Below are 16,552 nucleotides of genomic sequence, written 5' to 3'. Positions count from 1 at the left end.
TGGAGTCAAAATGAGATCACTGTCAGCATCTGTTTAAAAGTGTCTTATTGTCCGAGAATCAGGAAGTGCACTTTTAGCATGCTAGTCCTCATTAGCATTACCGTAACAGCAAAACACCTTAAAATAATTAGGTTTGAATGCATAAATAAATAAATGAGTAACTTTGCACCGCTGCAGTTGTGTTTTTCACGTTTTTTAAGACAGTATAAACCAGGTTCAGAGCTTTCATGACCGCTGCACACGTGACCCCTGACCCCTGACCCCTGTGCTCTGTGTAGGTATTCTGCACAAGGGGAGTGGAGAGAACGTGTTTGTGACGGAGCAGCCTCCCGTAATCGTCAGCGTGATGGGGAACGGCCGCAGACGCAGTATCTCCTGCCCCAGCTGTAACGGACTCGCCGACGGGAACAAGCTTTTGGCGCCGGTTGCCTTGGCGATGGGCACCGATGGCAGTCTGTACGTGGGCGACCTGAACTTTGTGAGAAGGGTTTACCCGTCTATGAACACCACAGGCATCCTCGAGCTCAGGTAAGGGAACAAATTCACGAATGTTGAGTTTGATCAATTCTATTAGCAGGGCCGTCGACAGAAATGTGGGGGCCTGGGGCAAGAAGCCTCACATGAGCCCCCCTCTAATATTAATTAAGATCAAGATCCTGTCAGATTACAACAAAAATCTGTATTTGAACAATATTTTAGCTTCCCCCGTCTGTATTAAATATGATTGGCTTATAGAATGTAGTGATGTCATCTGAATAATAAAAGAAAAAATCTGTTCTGTCACTGGATAAAAAGTTATTTGAGTGAAGAAACTCCATAAAACAGGGCCGTCGAACTCAATATTTACTGAAAAATTGATTGCACCAATTTTTCTTTAAACACAAAATCTGGAAAAACTCAAGCTTAATATTAGCAAATGATAAATTAAATTTGAAATAAAAGACACATCAGTCGTATTTACTTACTTAAATTGGTCAAATAAATTATGTTTCTCTCTGTAGTAATTAATTTGGCCGCGGTGACCAGTAGCTCGACCGGTCTCGATTGCAGCGTTCTAGCAAAGCATCCTGGGATTTGTAGTATTAGTGGTGCATGTGCTACCAGCGGGGCAGCTCTAATGCACTTTTGAAATGACCTCATGAGCCAAATATAATTACACCGGACGTAAGAGAATGTACCAAAACCGCCATGACAGCAGCTCAGGACGACAATCTGCTGTTCACCTCAAAGACACGAACCTCCTGAAGACAGTGACGTTCAGATCTGAGACAAAGACATCATCTATCTACTATTTATACCTCCATCCTCAGACATAAATCTAAACAAGGAAAACAATAGTGCTAGTCAGTATGCTAATAGCTGATATGCTAATCGCCAGGATGCTAATAGGTGTGAGAGCCTGAATGATTATGCAAAATGTGACTCAGGCACAGTTCACACTTACGGCAGTTCAATAGACTGAGCCAAACAAACAAACTGTAAACAAACCGGTGTGTTAGCTTCAGTGTCGTTAGCTTCAGTGTCGTTAGCTTCAGTGTCGTTAGCTTCAGTGTCGTTAGCGCCTCCTTCAGACAGATATAAGGCAGTGTCCAGCAGGAATCTGACCAGAACTGAAACCTTTGTCCACTGACAGATTTGAATCTTAATGATCCACACTTTGCATATTTAAAAGTCAGTTTTTTACCTTTTTTCACTTTTGGAACAATTTTCTTTGTTTTTTTTTCATATTTCACTGAGAAACTACAAAACTGAGCAACCACAATAAATAACTGAAATGATTTAATATAGAACCAGGTGGAGAATGTGCAGGTTTCTTCAGTTTCCCGTTTCCTTAGTGAGACTGAGTAAACACGAGCGAGTCCCGTCACGACGATTCAAACACTTAACCTTCAACGTACGACGACTGGAACAACGTACGGAGAAAGTTTTTCCATTTTAAGTAATAATGTGAGATTCGAGCTGTGTTCACTGGGATCACATAAAGTGGTTTTAATATTATGGTTTATGGTGTTATTCGTCTGTAGCGACATATCGCGGTTCAAAATGCGTCTGTATTATGTTTACTTTGGACGTAAACCTCCACAGCGACTGTTGTTTGTCAAAAACAGCACATAAAAATCACATCTTCCACGTGAAAAGAGGCGAGACACGAGGGACGCGCGGCAGACGACACACTGTTACAGATGCATTTCCCAGAGGCACTTTTACCTATATTTTAAAATGTGACGCTCACTCGCAGCCGGCTGTGTTTGCCCTGCAGGGGGCGCTCCACACCACTCTGCACTAACTCTCCTCTTCTTCTGCTTTTGTCTCTCTCTCCTCAAGGAACAAGGACTTTCGGCACAGGTGAGACGACACTTTGAGCTGGTGGTTTTATGTCCGTGTGTTTCACTGTCGCTCTGAGAAAAGAGAGGAAGAAGTAAAATCTAAAAACAGTATTTGACCTGAGGAGGAGGAGGAGGAGGAGGAGGAGGAGGAGGAGGAGCAGGAGGAGGAAGAGGAGGAGGAGCAGGAGGAGGAGGAGGAGGAGGAGCAGGAGGAGGAGGAGGAGGAGTGATAGTGGTAGTTGTCATAGTAGAAAATGTAGTAGAGTCGGAGTAGTAGTAGTAGTTGTTCTAGCAGCAGCAGTAGTAGTAGTAGTAGCAGTAGTAGTAGTAGCAGTAGTAGTAGTAGCAGTAGTTCTGTAAGTACTTTCTCCGTAAATCTCTTGGTCTTTTTCCTCGTGTGACTGATTTTTCTCCTCTTCAGATAAACTCTGTGTAAATGAAACTCATAATGAGGCAGATTGTGTCCAATTATCTCGTTGTTTCCATAAAAAAATATATGAACTTTCTACTGACAACAGAGGTGGAACTTTGTTAAAGTAAAAGTACAGATACCAGAGCAAAAAGTACACATGCAAAAAACTACGTAAGTAAAAGTATTAAAGTACCAGTTTGAAGTATTTCTCACAGGTTTTGAGTCTTATAAAACTTTAAATGTGGTGATTTCAGCAGAATTTTGTTCAACAGAAACAATTTAATCAGTTTTTTTCTGTCTGTTTTTATTTGTATATTTTTTGTTCACTTTTCAGTCCAGTTCAGAAATGTAGTAAAAGTACAGATACTGCTCTCACTTGTAGTAAAGTAAAAAGTATCCAGTGTAAAATGTATACTTAAGTCCAGTACTTTACTCCTTTTACTTCGTTATGTTCCACCTCTGAGTGTTAGAGTTTATGTTTATTGTTAAGTCTTTAAATTGTAATTTCCTTGTGGGACAAATTATCTTAACCCAGACGTTTTTTATTTTCACAGTAACAACCCGACTCACAAGTACTTCATGGCGGTGGACCCTGTATCCGGCGCGCTCTTCATTTCAGACACAAACTCTCGGAGGATTTACCGTGTGCGCTCGTTAGCCGGCGGGCGCCTGCTGTCGGACAACGCGGAGGTGGTGGCCGGGACCGGGGAGCAGTGTCTGCCCTTTGACGAGCGCTGCGGGGACGGAGGGAAGGCCACGGAGGCGACACTGATGAGCCCCAAAGGTGAGCGGACCAGACGCATACAGGTTTAATTCGCTTTGATTAGAACGTTACATAAGACTCGTTGCATAAGACTGGACTTTACATAAGACGCGGCTGAGCTGGTCAAACCTGCGTCTGTGAGAATGTGACCGGACGCAGCGCTGTGATGGAAATTTAAGGATATTATTAGTGCTGCATGTGCTTTAAAGGGGCGGGGCAGCTCTAATGCACATTTAATATGATCTCACGGGCCAAATGTAATTACACCATGGGCCAGATTTGGTCCCCGGGCCTGAGTTTGACATATATGCTATAAGAGAATGTGTCAACTCCGCCATGACAGCAGCTCAGGACAACAATCTGCTGTTCAGCTCAAAGACACGAACCTAAGACCTGAAACAAAAACAAAAAAATCATCTATCTACTATTTATATCTACATCCTCAGACATAGATCAAAACAAGGAAAACAACAGTGCTAGCCAGTATGCTAATAGCCAGTATGCTAATCGCCAGTATGCTAATAGCCAGTATGCTAATAGGTGTGAAAGCCTGATTGATAATGCAAAATATGACTCAGGCAAAGTTCACACTTAAGGTAATTCAATAGAGCTAGACCTAACAAACACTGCAAACAAACAAGTGTGTTAGCTTCAGTGTCGTTAGCTTCAGTGTCGTTAGCTTCAGTGTCGTTAGCTTCAGTGTCGTTAGCTCCTCCCGTCATACAGATATAAAGCAGAGTCCAGCAGTAATCTGACCAGAAAAGAAGAAGCGGCTTGGACATAAACCTTTTTCTGTACTTCACAAATGGATTGCTTTTCAACTAGAATTGTCATTTTTCCACAACAATAAACGTGGATTCTCTTGTGCATTTTCAGATTCAAGATTTGTGTTCATTCATTATCACAGAAACCAACGAAATTATGTTTATAGTCTGTGTAAAAACTGGATGAAGTGAGTGTGACGTCTCCCACAGCGCTCAGCTCCAGTCCAAATTATAGCGTCTTATTTGGAATTCTGACCACGAGTATCATAGCAACCAAAGAGCCAATTAGGAACGAGGCTGTTGAAGGTAACGCCCCTTTCTCCACACTTTTTTTTTTTTTCTGGCACTTAGCAACACTGTCAATCAAACCTGTTGCTAACGCTAACAGGAGCGACCTCGGGGAAAGAAGGACCTGATTTGTCTGTTATTAATGTTCAGATCTTGATTTACAGACACAATAGTGAAATAAAAACCCCAGGATCATGTAGAGGGTTAATACGAACATTTAAGACCAAAAAACAGAAATAAAACTCAAAATAGCCAAAAAATACAACGCAAAAAAACAAAAAATAAAGAAAATAAATTAAAAAAACAAAAAAACAAAAAAACAAACAAACCTCAAAATAATAAAAATAAATAAGTAAAATAAAATGAAATAAAACCCCTCAAAATTACTCAAAAAAACCCCAAAAACTTAAAAAATAAAGTCAAAATAACTCATAAAAATGAACTCCAGGATCATGTAGAGGGTTAATACGAACATTTAAGACCAAAAAACAGAAATAAAACTCAAAATAACCAAAAAATACAACACCAAAAAAAACAAAGAAATAAAGAAAATAAACAAAAAAATATCAAAATAACAAAAAAACAAAACCCAAACCTTAAAATAATAAAAATAAATAAGTAAAATAAAATGAAATAAAACCCCTCAAAATTACTCAAAAAAAAAAAAAAAAAAAAACTTAAAAAATAAAGTCAAAATAACTCCTAAAAATGAACTCCAGGATCATGTAGAGGCTTAATACGAACATTTTAAATCTTCATGGAGGCAACCGGGTCACACCCTCGGAGTTACAAGTCAGATCTGTGAAGAGGCAAAAAGTTCTATAGCACGGCTTTAATATTAATTAGCCATCCCTTAAACCAAAATCCACATATTAGCAATAATAATTTACCTTTCCCCGTCTCCACTGAATCACAGGCTTATAGAAAATGTGTTTGTCGTCTGATCCCCAGAATAAATGTGTTTTTTCTGTATTTGGCAACACCACCGTTTGAGAAATGAAACATGAGAAGTGTGTATATAGATCAAGCTTATTTTTATAACACTATGACTAATACGGCGGCTGCCATTTTGGAAAAGTCTGTGTAAGAAGGAGCATAAAAACAGATTTACAGTGTGATTTTCTGGGCCAGTTTTGATAATGAGTCCTGCAGACAAGAGAAATCTCACACAGCGACTTCACTTTTAACAAACACATTCAGATCTTCTTCCAACGTCACAAGCTAACATATGCTAATGCTATCAAATAAACGTATTCCACTCACTAAAAAGCCTCATACTGAAGTGAAAATCTCTAATTACTTCACCTGCAAATGCCTTTAATGTCATTCCTTATTGGTGTTTGTATATTTATGTTTATACCGTATTTTCTGGAGTATAAGTCGCTCCTGAGTATAAGTCGCACCAGCCAAAAAATGCATAATAATGAAGAAAAAAACATATTTCACATATAAATCGCATCTGAGTATAAGTCACAGCCCCGGCCAAACTGAAAAAAGTGTGATTTATAGCCCTGAAAATATGGTTTAAATGTGCTTTATATATTCATGTATGTTTATATATGTACGCTTTAAAGTGCACGTGTGTAACTGTCAGAACATGTGACACATTTGACAGTTTGGTGTCAGTGAGAACCGCCATGAACCGCCGCAATAATCCCATTAAGTTCAACATTAACCTGGTTTATGGCCTCCTTCTGTCTCTCAGCAAAGAAACTCGACAATTTAGTAATTTTTTTTTATCAGTTTTGTTATTTTTGGATTCTATTTGTAGTTTCAGTTAAATTCAATTGTTCATTTTTGGGACAGTTGGTTCAGGAGTAAACAAAACCAGGACTGAACCAGGTCTGAAATAAACTACGCCCAACTGTGCCCATGTAAACCACATTAAAGAGAGAGTTTCCAGTGACAGAATCGCTCCTTGTGCCGTCGTCACATTTGAGAACCTGCTGAGTTTAGCTGCTCGTCAAACTCGCTGTGTCTGATATGATTCTGTGAGTGATGTTTGTGTTTAGGGACTTTGGAGTTCACAAAATAAATCCTTGATAATCTAAAACACAAGCCCTTTACATGAGGGACTGTTAAAAGCCCAAAAGTGTCAGTGTGTCTATGCTAGCTCCATGTTAGCGACGCACCGATACGATACTCCTACAGATATGGAACATTTTGGTGGATCTGATATCGGTTCAGTCAATATCCTATTTTCTTTTATAAACTGGTGTAATAGGACCATAGAATATTTATATAAATGGACGTAGCTAACCTGCAGCCGCCATGTTCAAACAGGAAGTGATCATGGGCGCACTTCCTGCTCCATCGACTCTGAAAAAAGTCTGGAAAAACTGTGTCCTCCCTCTGTATCTGCTGCTGTCAGACTTATAATTTTGGTCTTAAATGTTCGTATTAACCCGCTCTACATGATCCTGGGGTTTTTATTTTGAGTTTAGTTTTTCAATTTTTTTCAAATTTTTTTTTTGTTATTTTGACCTTTTGTTTTTTTTATTTTTTTTATTTATTTATTATTTTGAGTTTATTTTTAACTTTTTTTCTTATTTTGAGTTTTTTATTTTTTTATTTTGAGTTTATTTTTAACTTTTTTTGTTATTTTGTGTTTATTTTTTATTTTATTTATTTTTTTGTTATTTTGAGTTTTTTTATTTATTTATTTATTTATTTAGTTTTGTTATTTTGAGTTTGTTTTTTGTCTCCTCTCTCTGTCTCTGCTGCTTCAGACTCATTCTGGTCTTAAATGTTCGTATTAACCCTCTACATGATCCTGGGGTTTTTATTTCACTATTGTGTCTGTAAATCCAGATATGAACATTAATAACAGACAAATCAGGTCCTTCTGTCCCCGAGGTCGCTCCTGTTAGCGTTAGCAACAGGTTTGATTGACAGCGTTGCTAAGCATCTGCTCCCTACTGAACTAGCGATGTGGGCTGGAAGGGGCGTTACCTTCAACAGCCTCGCTCTGGATTGGCTCTTTGGTTGCTATGATACTCGTGGTCGGAATTCTAAATATGTAACTCTGATCCAAATTCACTTTATAACTGCTAGCATCGATGAGCTGGAGCTGAAGCTGTGGGTGACATCGCTTTGTCCACTTCTTTATACAGACTATGAATACAACTTTACTTTACTTTACTTTACTTTACTTTACTTTACTTTACTTTACTTTACTTTACTTTACTTTACTTTACTTTACTTTACTTTACTTTACTTTACTTTACTTTACTTTAATTTTAAAACAGTTTTGTAGTTATTTTAAATGATAAATAGTTTTGATTTTATTTAGTCTCCACACTGGTATTGGCTGATACTCAAACTCAAAGTATCGACATTGGTATCGGAACAGAACCCGATGTTTGAAATGACCCAAACTGCCCCCAAGTATTTACACAAACACGGGGCAGTAAACAGACTTTTGTGAGTAAGTCCCAGATCTGCAGTCCGAGTCCAGTCCGAGTCCAGTCCGAGTCCAGTCCGAGTCCAGTCCGAGTCCAGTCCGAGTCCAGTCCGAGTCCAGTCTGAGTCTAGTGTGAGTCCAGTCCGAGTCCCGTCCGAGTCCAGTCCGAGTCCAGTCCGAGTCCAGTCCGAGACCAGTCCGAGTCCAGTCTGAGTCCAGTCCGAGTCCAGTCCGAGTCCAGTCTGAGTCTAGTGTGAGTCCAGTCCGAGTCCAGTCCGAGTCCAGTCCGAGTCCAGTCCAAGTCCAGTCCGAGTCCAGTCCGAGTCCAGTCCGAGCCTCGTCCTCGTGCCGTCGTCGATATTAGAGCTCACAGGACGTCGTAATTGGTTGAGCAGTAAAGTGTTCAGCTCAGACGTCTTCAGCTCAGGAGACTTCATTTCTTTGTCTATTTTTATCCGTCGCTCTGGAGCCTCTCTCTCTCTCTCTTCTCTCTCTCTCTTCTTTCTCACTCCATCCGACTTCCCTCTTTCTCGTATCTGTTGTTTAAGTTATTTGGGGCCACAGTTTTACCATTTGAACAAACTTACCTCCTGTTATCGAGCGGCGGGTCTGACTCTGCGCCGCGACAAAGACGGGAAACAAATCCAAAGGAAAAAGACGAGGGGAAGAGAAAGTGAGGATTTGTCTGCGCTCTATCGCCCCCTGTGGGACAGATAAACCCCAGAATATGTCGGAGTCGTCCTAAAACACCCGTCCATCACTTTGTTCTTTCCTTTCGATGAAACATGGAGCGATTCTCTTGTCATTCGTGCGATTTGTTTCCAAGACGATGCAATGAGCAAACTTCACTGGAGTAACTGAGAATATGTAATCAGAGTACACATTTGGAGTAACTGTAATGTGGTACAGTTACTCTTTCTTTTGAGGGTATTTGGAGTCAGTGGTGGAAAAAGTACTCGTAAAAGTACAGATATCAGAAAGCACAGAGCAGAAAAGTACCCAAGTAAAAGTAAAAGTATCACATGAAAAAATCTACTGAAGTAAAAGTATTAAAGTACTCATTTAAAGATGTGCTTAAAGAGTAAAAAGTAAAAGTATTTTGCGCAGATTCTGGGTCTAATAGAGCTGCAAATGTGGTGATTTGTTCAACAGAAACAACTAAATCAAACTCGCTTTTTTCCAGCTGTTTCTCTTTGTATTTTTTTTGTTTGCTCAAATTATAGACGCGATAAAAATAAACTCTAAATACATTTTCACTCCTGTATCGATTCGAACCGTCAACCTTCAGATCAGTGGGCAAACGCTCTACCAGCTGAGCCGCTCTCACCCACGGTGCCTCTTGTTTTTCAGGTATCGCTGTGGATAAAAACGGCCTGATGTATTTTGTCGATGCGACGATGATCCGGAAGGTGGATCAGAACGGAATCATCTCCACTCTCCTCGGAGCCAACGATCTGACCGCCGTGAGGCCGCTGAGCTGTGACACGAGCATGGACGTCAGCCAGGTACGTGTGTGTGTGTGTGTGTGTGTATGCTAACCACGAGCATGGACGTCAGCCAGGTACGTGTGTGTGTGATAACTGAACGGTTTAACTCCAGAACACACACTTCTTCTAAACTTTCTGAAGAGTCTGTCACTGTTGAATCTCTCTGTTTTCAAATGGACGTGATTGACAGGTGGATTAGCCAATCAGGGACAGGCGTGGTCCGTATGTATCAGGGAAAAATAAAGGAAAAAAATATGACAAGGGCTGAAAAACACGACGGATTTCTGCAGAATTAATGAAGCACTAAACTCTAAACTCTAAACTGAGGTGAGAGAAATGTGATTTTATTTGTAAATCACAGTCGACCAATGAGCTGCTTCGTTTCACATGCGTCACTGAAATAAACAGATCTGATTGGACGATCACGTTTGACCGGGATTGAGACAAAACGGAGGATGAGAGGACGAGGACCAGACCGAGATCAATTTTGTATAAAAAACATAGAGATCAATCTGGATTTACCAGTTAAGGATGTGGGAACTTCATGTCTTACATTTGAACAAGAATTATATTAGATGTTTAATTAAATACAATTTTAATTACCATATTTATACTCAGATGTGATTTATATGTGGAATATAAGTCAGTGTATAATTTCACACTGACCACCTGACAATGTGTTTTTTTCTTCGTTGTTATTCAATTTTCAACTTATTCTCTGGAGCGACTCATAGTCTATAAAATACAGTAAATAAAAACCTATTAGAGGATAAAAGTTTAGTCATTTTATCTGTTACTGTGAGCAGAACCACACCCGGCCTCGTTCGGCCCCGTTCGGCCTCGTTCGGCCTCGTTCGGCCCCGTTCGGCCTCGTTCGGCCTCGTTCGGCCTCGTTCGGCCTCGTTCGGCCTCGTTCGGCCTCGTTCGTTGTGTGAAATAATCCAAGTGCAAAGGTAAAATTATTCGCAGTTTTATTTTCTGTCATATTTTATTCGGTTGCTGTGGAATTAGTAATAAAAAAATGTGTCAAATTTCAAAATAAATCCAGTTGGTGCCGTTCTGTGTTATATAAATTCAGATTGAATTCAAGTTTATTTCTCACAACTTGAGCTGAACCAAAGAACTTCACATTAAAGTCGACAAAAAACAAATATACAGATACACAATACACAGGAAAAGAACAATAAAACACCTGTATGTCCCGTGTAGTGTTAAATACCAGGGAGAAGAGGCGGGGCTAGTGTGAAATACCAGGGAGAAGAGGCGGGGCTAGTGTTAAATGTTAAATACCAGGATGAAGAGGCGGGGCTAGTGTGAAATACCAGGGAGAAGAGGCGGGGCTAGTGTTCAATACCAGGGAGAAGAGGCGGGGCTAGTGTGAAATACCAGGGAGAAGAGGCGGGGCTAGTGTTAAATACCAGGATGAAGAGGCGGGGCTAGTGTTAAATACCAGGATGAAGAGGCGGGGCTAGTGTTAAATACCAGGGGGTTTTCAGTCTGGTCTTAAACTGCAGATCTAAAACATTAACTTCACTCTCAAAAACAAATGATCTATTTCAGTAGAATCTCCATTTTACCAGATTTTTGTGGATCAACTGAAAAGAAAACTCTATAAACCCTTGACCCGGTTGTTTGAGCAGAGGTCAGAGGTCAAAGCACTAACTTGATTTCCAAATTGGACGAGTGCTTTGAACTTTCTCCATTGGTCTTTCTTCGTCTCTGCTCCTGACACTGACGCTCGGTCCAGAGCCTCAAACCCTCGTCCTCCTCAGACTTTGGCAGTGGACGGTGCAGACGGAGACGGAGAGAGTGAAGCTCAAGCGAAGGTGTAACAGATGATTATAAAATAGGCCTCAGAGTGCTGAGCTATGACAATCGCGTGGACAGCGGCCAACCCGGGGTCACGCACAGAGTGATTTAAGGGGAGATTAGAGACTCCATGGATAAATGAAGAGCTGAAAAGCAAATTAGAGCCACAGTCACTTAAACGTGAAGGAGGCACTTGTCTGAACCTTGGCACCTTCTCACTCCAGCGTCTTCGGGCTTTGTCTTATACTTTATTTAAACAAGACCGAGCAACAAATCACAAATGATGACGAGAGCTGAGTCGGATCTGGCGGTGATGGTGGTTTTAGTGCGTTTAAAGGACGAGGGAATCGATCACAGAGGAACAGCAGGGTCCACGGGGGGAAAGGGGGAACTGCAAACTTATTATAAAGCTTCACTTTTGAATGTTTTTGATGGGGGAGGATTTTAGAAACAACCCCACTGTGCTCTAATAATAATAATGTTTTTTTTATACATGTATTTATTTGTTTATCCATATGGTACTTTTTTAAACAGTTAGAAAAAGCTTCACACAGATAAAAAGCAGATGTTACTGGGGCGAGGACGTTAAGGGATTTAAAAGTTATTAATTAAATGTTTAACTTAATTCTAAAGTTGATGTGTCCAGAGCAGAGGGAGACTGTCAGTGTGATGGTCATGTGTATTTTCGTGGGTCAACAGTCTGAGGGTCAGTTCTGTTCTGGTCTGTTCAGTTCTGGTCAGTTCTGGTCAGTTCTGGTCAGTTCTGGTCAGTTCTGGTCTGTTCTGTTCTGTTCTGTTCAGTTCTGGTCAGTTCTGTTCTGGTCAGTTCTGGTCAGTTCTGTTCAGTTCTGGTCCGTTCTGGTCAGTTCTGTTCAGTTCTGGTCCGTTCTGGTCAGTTCTGGTCAGTTCTGTTCAGTTCTGGTCAGTTCTGGTCTGCTCTGGTCAGTTCTGTCCAGTTCTGCTCAGTTCTGTTCAGTTCTGGTCCGTTCTGGTCAGTTCTGCTCAGTTCTGTTCAGTTCTGGTCCGTTCTGGTCAGTTCTGGTCAGTTCTGTTCAGTTCTGGTCCGTTCTGGTCAGTTCTGGTCAGTTCTGTTCAGTTCTGTTCTGTTCTGGTCAGTGTGGAGATGTTTCATTCTTTGAGCGTGGACGGTGTTTTCATAGTTTCATTTGTTTCTGTTGTTTAATTCTTCTTCTCCTCCTTTGTCCTGCAGGTTCGTCTGGAGTGGCCCACAGACCTCGCTGTGAACCCCATGGACAACTCCCTCTACGTCCTGGAAAACAACGTGATCCTCCGCATCACGGAAAACCACCAGGTCTCTGACCGCCAGCAACGGAGACTTAAGACTGGACAGAGAGACTTACAACTGGACACACTGCAGAGACTGGACACACTGCAGAGACTGGACACTCGGTGTAGACTGGACACACAGCGGAGACTGGACGCTCGCTGTAGACTCTGCAGGGTCTGACAGACCAAAGCCCAATTAAGCTCCTTACAGCAATTTATAGTCGTAAAAAGTTCAAATTTGAGCAAGTTTCTTCATGAAGAACCATCACATTAGAAGTTTCACACTGGTCAGACTGTTACTGATTAATTAGGCCTCGGCTTTTAGAAACTTTGTTCGTTATAGAAGTATCTCCATTTTTACAAAGTGGAGAAAGTCGTTTTACTTTTGGTTCTGATGAAGCTCTGATGTCGTTAGCACGAGATGCTAATGTTATTAGCATCAGTGAAGTTTGTGCTAAAACCCACACAAAATACTTCAAGTTTGTTTTTGCTTTGAAGTAAAAGTATTTCTTGGTGTTAATCGCACTTTCAGTGAGATCTTGTGGTGTTCATGTCATCGTAGTAATGGTATAGGCAGCATTTAAAAGTATTCAATATATAAAGTATTTACTACTACTACTACAGCTACCACTACTTTTGTGTACCTGTGCCCCTCCTATACTTCAACTACAAGAGAGTACCAGCTGTTGGAGTAGTTGGAGTAGTTGTAGGATTAGTAGTAGGAGTAGTCATTGTAGTTGTAGTACTAGTAGAACTATAGCCATATAAAATAGTAATAATCGTAGCTACTACTTTACACTTTTGTTGTACTACGTCAGCTTCAGTGTAGCTGTACTTCATTTTTTTGTCACCTCACATAAACTTTACTCACACAGAAGTATTTAACCCTCCAGACGTTTGAAACTCTCTGTTCTTCTCCAGGTGAGCATCATCGCGGGACGTCCCATGCACTGCCAGGTCCCAGGTATCGACTACAGTCTGAGTAAACTCGCCATCCACGCCGCTCTGGAGAGCGCCACCGCCATCGCTCTGTCGCACACCGGCGTCCTGTACATCGCAGAGACGGACGAGAAGAAAATCAACCGCATTCGACAGGTACGCCACGAACACGCCACGAACACGCCATGAACACGCCACGAACACGCCATGAACGCCATGAACACGCCACGAACACGCCATGAACACGCCACACTCGCTCTAAAGTCCCAGAGTCCAAAGTGTCCATTTGTCTCTAAAGTCCCAGAGTGGAGCTGTTGGACTGAATCAGTTTTGTTAAAGTGGAGGTGAAGAGTCGACTCGTCTGAGATACGATTAGATTTGTTTAAAATAAATCGGTATCGGTCGATATATCGGCTGATGCTTAAAGCTAGAGTCAGAATCGTATCGGAACTGAAAGAGCTGGATCTGTGTATCACGATTCTTAACCAAGTAAAGTACATCATAGTGGTATCAGTAGGTAATAGTAGTAGTAGTATTAGGTTAGTATAATTAGTAGATAGTAGCAGTAGTTGTAGTTGTAGTAGCTGTAGTAGGAGGAGGAGTAGTAGTAGTACTGGTAATAATAGTAGCGGTAGTAGTAATTGTAGTAGTTGTTGTAGTATGTGGTACTAGTAGCAGTAGTAGTAGGAGTATGAGTAGTAGGAGGAGGAATAGTAGTAGCAGCAGTAGCAGTAGTAGTAGTTGTAGTTGCAGGAGTAGTAGTATGTAGTAGTAGTAGTAGTTGTAGTAGTAGAAGTTTGTTTTCTTTGTAGTAAAAACACATCTCATTTGTTTTTCTCGTCGTTCTTTTGTGATCATATATTTAGTTCACAGAGTTTTGTTTTTTCTCGTTTCTTTCGCTGTTTCTGATTCGTTGGAAAATCTAAAAATGAAGCCACATGATCCACAAACACAAACAAACACAAACAAACAAACACAAACAAACAAACACAAACAAACAAACACAAACAAACAAACACAAACAAACAAACAAACACAAACTATAACTGTATGTTTCAAAGTCGCTGAAACGGCCGCTCTCTTCTTCAGGTCAGCACCAACGGAGAGATCTCTCTTCTGGCGGGCGCGGCGTCCGACTGCGACTGCAAGAACGACGTCAACTGCAACTGTTTCTACGGTGACGAGGGTTACGCCCCCGACGCTGGCCTCAACTCCCCCACGTCTCTGGCCGTGTCCCCCGACGGGACGCTCTTCATCGGGGACCTCAACAACATCCGCATCCGGGCGGTGAAAGCCAACCGCCCCGGGCCCGCCGTTTCTAGCGTCGGCTTCAGCGGCATCGCCCAGTACGAAGTGGCGTCGCCGAGGGAACAGGAGCTCTATGTTTTCAACGGAGAAGGTCAACATATACAAACCGTTAGCTTAGTGACGGGCGAGCCGCTGTATAACTTTACGTACGGGCCGGACGGCGAGCTGAGCATGCTCTCGGACAACTGCAACAACACCGTGAAGGTCCGGCGAGACGGGGCGGGGCAAGGGGGAGGAGCCGGCCTGCTGAGGCTGGTGCTGCTCCCCGAAAACCAAGTGGTGACCCTGGGACTGGACCCGACCGGGGGCCTGAGGAGCGTGTCGGCCCTGGGACAAGAGGTGGCATTGATGGGTTACCGCGGGAACACCGGGCTCCTCGCCACCAAAGCAGACGAGACGGGATGGACGACGTTTTATCAGTGAGTTTATGAGACCCAAAAGTGTCTGTTCTGTGTGTGTAATATTTGTTGTCATGTCTAGAGGCGATAAATAGCACAAGTTAAATATACATGAGTCCTGTTCACTCTGCTCCTCCGTGTGTGAGACAGTGCACTTCTGCCCCCTACTGGCAGCTTTTATAACTGAACTTTTTATTTTTGAATAATTACAAGCTTAATTTTGCCAAAGAAATTAAACTTTTGGCAGCACTGGTTTGTTTCTAATTCAAGTTTTGGTAAAGTAATTAAAAATATGTCATAATGTGGTTTCATTTATCTGAAATCTGCCATAGGATTTTAGATTTTTTATTTATTTTTCACTATGAATCAGTGTCCTAATGCAGAAAGTCTAAAACTAAAACTCACAAAAGTAGAATGACATAATCTTCCAAATCTAAATGTCACTTTTGGTCATGTCCATTAGAGGAAAGGGCAGTAAAAAGGTCAAGGAATAAACTGTTATGGTTGGATTTAGCCCAATTATTTTCATATTTAGAGACAATTATAACTGCAACAAATGTGAAAATATGTGTAATAATAAACTATTTTATATTATGGTGAGATAAGTCAAATCTTGCACGTTAGAATCATATTTGCATCAAAGCATCAGTTCAAGTCAAGGGACAAATTGGTGATTTTATGTTTCCCAATTACTCTCAATATTTATTTATTTTTATTAATTAATTAATTTATTCATTTATTTATTTTATTATTATTATATTTTTTATGCCAATATTAATTTATTTAATTTATTTATTTATATATATTTATTTATTTATTTATTTTTATTTTTTTATTTATTCATTTTTTTGTTTCGCTGCCAATATTTCTAAGTAGCCAGTACATCCCTGTTTCGCAGTTCAGTTTTTAATTATGAAAAATCCCGTCAGACTTTCAGGTCACATCAAATGTCCGAGTTTTAAACGACGTCCACAGTTTGAAGAACAAACATCTTCATTCTTTCTGTTTTTGAACCAGTGTCACAGCCGATTTATCTCCAGAGGTGGAACTGAACAAAGTAAAAGGAGTAAAATACTGTACTTAAGAAAAGAAATGTATACTTTTACTCTGCAGTCCTGTTCAAAAATGTAGTATTGTAGTAAATGTAGTATTTTTCTTATTGTGTGAGACCTGAAAAGTCTGAGGGTTTATTTTTAACACATTCAGAATTTAAACAAATAAAAATATACAAATAAAAACAGAAAAAACGATTGATTCAGTTGTTTCTGCTCAAACTTTATCAAAATCACCACATTTGAAGTTTTATAAGACTCAAAATCTGTGTGAAATACTTTTACTTATTACTTTTTAGGTACATTTTTAAACTT

At 40.7% G+C, this 16,552-nt stretch overlaps 1 protein-coding gene across 1 annotated transcript in view; it reads left to right on the top strand.

Moving 5' to 3' along the window:
* Positions 1–16,552, top strand: part of tenm2a (teneurin transmembrane protein 2a) — a 369,550-nt gene that overhangs the window by 332,765 nt on the left and 20,233 nt on the right. The window contains exons 20-26 of the mRNA XM_055224657.1: positions 279–528; positions 2,326–2,346; positions 3,294–3,523; positions 9,308–9,462; positions 12,464–12,565; positions 13,462–13,635; positions 14,569–15,206. Coding sequence (XP_055080632.1) covers positions 279–528; positions 2,326–2,346; positions 3,294–3,523; positions 9,308–9,462; positions 12,464–12,565; positions 13,462–13,635; positions 14,569–15,206 — 1,570 coding nt within the window. The remainder of the gene's footprint in view (positions 1–278; positions 529–2,325; positions 2,347–3,293; positions 3,524–9,307; positions 9,463–12,463; positions 12,566–13,461; positions 13,636–14,568; positions 15,207–16,552) is intronic.

Source organism: Periophthalmus magnuspinnatus, chromosome 10 (assembly GCF_009829125.3).
Source record: "Periophthalmus magnuspinnatus isolate fPerMag1 chromosome 10, fPerMag1.2.pri, whole genome shotgun sequence".
Classification (NCBI taxonomy): domain Eukaryota; kingdom Metazoa; phylum Chordata; class Actinopteri; order Gobiiformes; family Gobiidae; genus Periophthalmus; species Periophthalmus magnuspinnatus.
This window is presented reverse-complemented; position numbering and strand designations above follow the sequence as displayed.